The sequence below is a fragment of the Pollachius pollachius genome (genome assembly GCF_949987615.1).
Source record: "Pollachius pollachius genome assembly, chromosome: 19".
Taxonomy (NCBI): Eukaryota; Metazoa; Chordata; class Actinopteri; order Gadiformes; family Gadidae; genus Pollachius; species Pollachius pollachius.
The window spans coordinates 13,721,892-13,727,697 of NC_136952.1; the positions used below are offsets into that span (position 1 = coordinate 13,721,892).

A 5,806-nucleotide genomic window follows, 5' to 3' on the forward strand; every position below is an offset into this window, starting at 1 on the left:
CATGAGTCAATGTTGCCTCAAAGGGCTTCTATCTATACAGAGCTACTGTTGTGGCTTTCTTGTGTGAAATATGTCAACATAAGAAAAGCAGGACTTTTGCTGCGTTTGGCTATCTCTATGGGCTGGGAGGGGTGGGGGGGGGCTGTATTTCAGAGCAGGAATCATGGTTTGTTGCTGGAGTGATATATAACTATAAAACAATAACTATAACTATTAGCGTTTGTGGACCAAATCCATTGTTTGACAATGAACTTCCCCAACTGCTTCCATTTATCACCTGTTGCTTTGTTCTATGAAGGATGCTGTGGCCGCCAGCAAACTAGCCAACTAGTAGTACTGCCAGGTAGGCTACTTCCAACATCTTGAACGTTTCAGTTCAATCACCGAGAAACCGCTGGCGCCACACACAAAATAAACAACGTGGCGTAAACGGCTTCTTGCTCGTTATAGCGATACCCAGCCGGCATTACAAGTATGTGACTAGTAGTTAAACGTGGCTTACTCCGTCCAATGGGTATTCCTCTGGTTGCTGATGGGAAGCAGGCTTCGCACACCTCGCAGTCTGCCCTAATGCGTGGTTCCCCCGGAGGGTACGGAGCCATGGGGAGCCGTGGAGAGGGAGAGTCATGGCTGGGGAGCCGGGGAGGTGGGGAGCCGGTGAGATGGGTGTCAGCTGCTGTTGTGACCGCGGGTGAGCCGCTGTAATGAGAGGAATGAGCTTTCAATTTCTGCTTCGGCGTTGGTTACTTTTCTTTTTATACATAGTTATGTGTGTTGTAGACGTGTAAACATGGAAAAAACCCTGTTTGGGGAAGTGAGAGCAACATAACTAAGAGAAAACATAAATAGTAGCCTAAAACAGCCAAATTGTACCTCATTTTGAAGAGATCAAAAGTAGACGTTGACGTCATATGGGAAGAAAGAAACAGGAAACGTGTATGGAGGTTAAGCTGTTCAATTGAGTATGAGAGCTTGTTCATAAATCATCATGAGATAATCCTAAATGACCCTATCTTATCTCATAAAAAAAGGTATGTTTCAGGTCTACAAAACCATCAAAATATATTCAAATGTCCCAACGACATCCATTTGAAACCCAACAGTCCCACTCATCTGAAAGATGACCAACACAAAAAGCCCTCATTAATCATTAACCATCAATCGTCAATCAAGCATTCATCTGGGGGAACGTGGAAAACTGTTTACAACATAAGCAGAGCACCCCTTGACTATTTGACACGCCTGGTCTTCAGACGGAGCAAAATGAAGCCACATGCAGTCAGAGCTTACGTAAACACAAGGTGAAAGCCTGGTTCGCTGTAGTAGTACTTTTCCAAAACATGTCCAAGAGGCTATCGGTCATCCAGCAGCTAAGGGCGCCGTTAACCTCGCTCTGAATTACAAGGCCTTCCAAACACCAGTCTGTGCGCATAGAGAGATACACCCCATCCATAAATAGAGGAGCCAAAGTCCTCAACACACCCAAAGATAGGTTGACATGTCTACACCGTTTATTTGAGCATTTACTTACCTATTTTTTTAAATGTATTAAATTGTTAGCCTTTTTTTGCAGCCTGCAATGTAGGCAATAACAAAGCCATCATACAAAAGCACAAGTCCCTATATCTTGACAATACCCCGACCTGTGAGATGGACTAACTATCTATCCGTCTGTCTATCTATCCGTCTGTCTGCCTATCCGTCTGTCTGTCTGTCTGTCTGTCTAAATAACCATCTGTTGGCCTAAGTCGGCCAATTATAATTGTTATTGACGGTCCAACACTGCGTGGTATAACAAAGGCACATTTCTTGTTTCTTTGCCACTATAGACTAGAGCAAAATGAAATTAACATGGAAACGAGATGAGGTGACAAAACTGTCTAACAGACATCTTTGCCATCAGCAGCAACAAAGGGGAGGGAAGCAAGATAATGGGATATGCAGGAAGAGGCATCTCAACAAGGTGTTTGGGGCCGTGGTGTGGACATGTAGGCAGAAGTCGGAGGGCTACATTTGAGAAGTTTTGTCTCTTCATTTGGTTTTATTTTTTTCTCAATGGTTGGGTGTTTTCTTTGTTTTCTTTTCTAGTCTTCACTTCCACCCTCTCCATTTTTCTAGAAACTTTTTGGTGCAAACATGAGCACGCATGAACGCACGCACGCACACATACACACGGTCATACTCACACACGCACACTCACAGTATTACAAATAATATAACGGATAATCTGAATTTAAACTGCTGTGTTGAGTACTTTTCCTGAATAAGGTCAGAAAACTTCCTCCTCTGTGCTCTACTTTTCAACTGAACTATATTGCTCCTTCATGACATAACATAAATACAAAGCTCTAAAGGAACTCTGCTATTCATGTGTGACCTCACAATCAGTCATCAAATCGCGAAATGGAATTGAATTACCTAAATGGCGGCAGGACCTACCAAGTGGAGGCGAATTTCAACGTTGGCTTGGATGAATGAACGCGAACTAAAGGTCAATATTATTTAAACACATAACGTACATATATCACCACAGGGCCCTCTACTGGCGTATTTGAGTTACTGCCTTATCTCAGTAATCTCATTGCAGTCGCGCGTCCATCGAACAATCTATAGCTATGGTTTGGAACAAGCTATTTAATGTTGCAAACATTAGTGACAGAATTTGCTATGCGTAGAGGTATCCTGATATCTTACACAGTATGCTCAAACCTTGGATATAGGTCAGACAGGATACTGTTTACAACTTAATCCAGTATTTAACTTTCTGGTTGTCAACGTATTATAGTTTAATTGTTGTTTAACACTTTGTAACAGTTGTTTCTATGATTTTTCAATATAATTACAGAAATATACATAAATGATATTCTTCCTATAGATTATAACTTTATATTATTTATTTATTGAAATATGTAAACACAAAACAATTTTTATTTGCTTCACCGGCCTCTTGCTAAATAAGTACATTTCTAACTACAAATACCATTTAAATTTGAAATTCATGAATACCTTTTAAGGCTTACCATTGTTCCGAACATTGTACATGTTTTGCTTCAAAATCTTCATTAGTGTTTGCTGGTTAACACTGGTTATTTATTCCCCAAATGGCCTGTGAAAACCCTCAGGAAAGAGGGCAGGACCTATCCCTAGCTATCCCAGAGACAGGCCTCTGCCACACTCGTAAAAAAAGAAAAAAAAACTCTTGGCACATAAAGCAGTTGCCTAGAAACAAAGCTAAACAATTCCATTGGCAGTCCCCCTGCGTGCTCAAAGCAAAAGCCACCAGAGAACAGGTCTAATCTTTCCATCTTCAAGTGACACAAATCTGCCGTACACTTCCTGGTTTTTACTTACGAGGATCCTGAGTGTCGTCTTTTGTGAATTATTGAAGGCCCTGGGAGATGAAGATAGGGAGATACCTGAGTTGACCCACTAGTGGTGGAGATCGGAGAGCGAGAGAGAGAACAGTGTCAGTCCCGGCTTTCTTCAGTTTTCTCAGGCTCTGGGGAAGATAGAGCAGCTGCTGGCCTGGTAAGGATTCTGCTCTATTTAGACTATTTACTAAAAAGTCTCAAATATAGTTGAATGAAATGTACGATTTTGTGTTTGGTAGAGTAACATGTAACTTCAAAGTCCAGTGGTTTAGTCTTAGTATAAGTTCCTTCAAATACTACACAAGTACATAAATAAATGCTGTCCCAATGAATGTAATCATATAAAAATAATAGCCCTTCTTGCAGATTAAAAATGAACAAAGTAAATGATCAGTTGAGTGATCATCTAAATTAGACTTTGTATTTTCTCTCGCAAATATCCTTGTTACGTGGTTTGTCATTGTCCAAGATCCGGGATCACATTCAAACTGGACATTGGTTAACCAGTAACTTTTTACATGCTTGCCTGTGTGTTTGTGTGCGTGCCTGCGTGCATGCATGCGTGCGTGTGTGTGTGTGTACACGTCTATTTGCGTGTGTGTACAGCAGACTACTAGCCTTCCAGAAACATGGCCAAGGGGAAGAAGAAGAAGAGTAGCAGTGAACCCAAAGGGAAGAAGATCACCCTGGCCATGGCCACGAACTGCCTGAAGATGACGGTGGACGGCAAGCGGCGCCTGGACCTGAGCAACCAGGGCCTGGCCAGCGTTCCCCGGAGCCTGCTGGGCCTCTGTGACGTGGAGGAGCTGGACCTCAGCCGCAACCTGCTCACCAAGCTCCCGGATTTCATCGACAAGTTCCTCAACCTGCGCTTCCTCGACTTGCACAGTAACTATGTGAGTGAGACCGGTGAGGGTATGGCTGACATGGTAATGTGTGGCCAGGTTATGTTATTATTATAAGAGATGGGACCTCAGACAGTAACTTTGTGAGTTGGACCGGCGGGGTTATGGTTGACATAGTAATGTTTGGCCAGGTTACGTTTTAATTATTATAAGGGATGGGACCTCAGACAGAAACTGTGAGTGGCACCATCCGGGACATGGTCATGTGACCAGATGGTGTTATTAGATTGTTAAAAGTGGGAACTAAGATTAAGTAGGACGTCCAAAAAGTTGGCTGAAACTCTTGGCTGGAAACATTGTATAGAAACCCTTGACTATGGTTGAGGCTATGACTGGTTGATGGTTATGACTAGTCGAGGTGTATTGATGCATAAATCATCGCGTGGATAAAATACGATAACAAAATATTAGGGGGTAGGATGTACAGTCACACAAATGCTTAAATTATCAGTCACTGGCACAGGCCCTTAACAACAGAGCCTGAGCTTGGCTTACTCTTTTAGTTGGATGCCAGGGGAACTAAACAGAATGGCCACTAGGAGTCTCTGAAGCCTGATCGCTTAAGTTTTTCATACCGGTATGTTTAGCATTTCAAATTCTAGACTTCGTTGAAATGTACCATTTCCGATGTAACTTTTATATACTAATCACTATAAATAAATAACAAATACATTCTGCTAACTCCATCCTTCTGAATACTACTCTGCACCCTCTCTAATTGTTTTGACTCAGTCTAAATGTATGAGGAGGTATGAATAAAGGTGCAGGTTAAAAAACGCTCAACAGCCATCTCCCTCCTCCCAGCTGGAACACATCCCCCCCTCCATCGGGCGGCTGCAGAACCTGCTGACCCTGAACCTGTCCAACAACCGTCTGACCAGTGGCTCCCTGCCCAGCGAGCTGGGCCTGCTGGCCAAGCTCCACAAGCTCAACCTGGGCCTCAACCGGCTGGACAGCGTACCCCGGTGCCTGGCCGCCCTCAAAGAGCTGCGGGATGTGGGCCTCTTCGACAACCGGCTCACCGCCTACCCGGACTGCCTGCGGCCGCTCAAGAAGCTGGAGAAGGTGAACCTGGACTCCAATCCGTTCCCCCCCGAGGTGGACGACCTGGACCCCATCCGGAGGCAGGAGGTGCTGTACCTGGTGGACGGAGAGGCCTGCCTGTGCGGCGGCTGCCTGGACAAGTGCCGGTCGCAGCGGAGGAAGGTGGAGGGGCGGGCCGAGCTGGAGATCAAGGTGAAGCCCCGGCGGATGTTCGCAGGCTTGTTGACGCCCAACTCGGTAGCCCAGGTGGACCAGGAGACATGGAGATGAAAGGGGCGGGGACAGAGGGGTTGGATTGGCGTTACGATCCACAGTGTTGGATTGTAATATTTCATTGCTTTTTTCATTTATTCATTCGAAAAATATATTTTTTAATGAAATAAAAGCATTGGTTTTGGATGAAATGCTCCAACGGATATTTGATCATCATTTGCACACTACTAACATTTGAGGTGCAGCATTTTAGGAAAATGTCTGTTTGTTGTT

The 5,806-nt window shown here is 44.1% G+C and overlaps 1 protein-coding gene across 1 annotated transcript; it reads left to right on the forward strand.

Moving 5' to 3' along the window:
- Positions 1–3,404: 3,404 nt before the first annotated feature.
- Positions 3,405–5,590, forward strand: lrrc18b (leucine rich repeat containing 18b; the record flags this gene model as incomplete). Its single annotated transcript, XM_079756351.1, has 3 exons — positions 3,405–3,528; positions 3,978–4,267; positions 5,081–5,590. Exons 2-3 carry the CDS (start codon positions 4,001–4,003, stop codon positions 5,588–5,590), a joined length of 777 nt encoding a protein of 258 aa, XP_079612477.1. The 5' UTR covers positions 3,405–3,528; positions 3,978–4,000.
- Between the last annotated feature and the right edge of the window lie 216 nt (positions 5,591–5,806).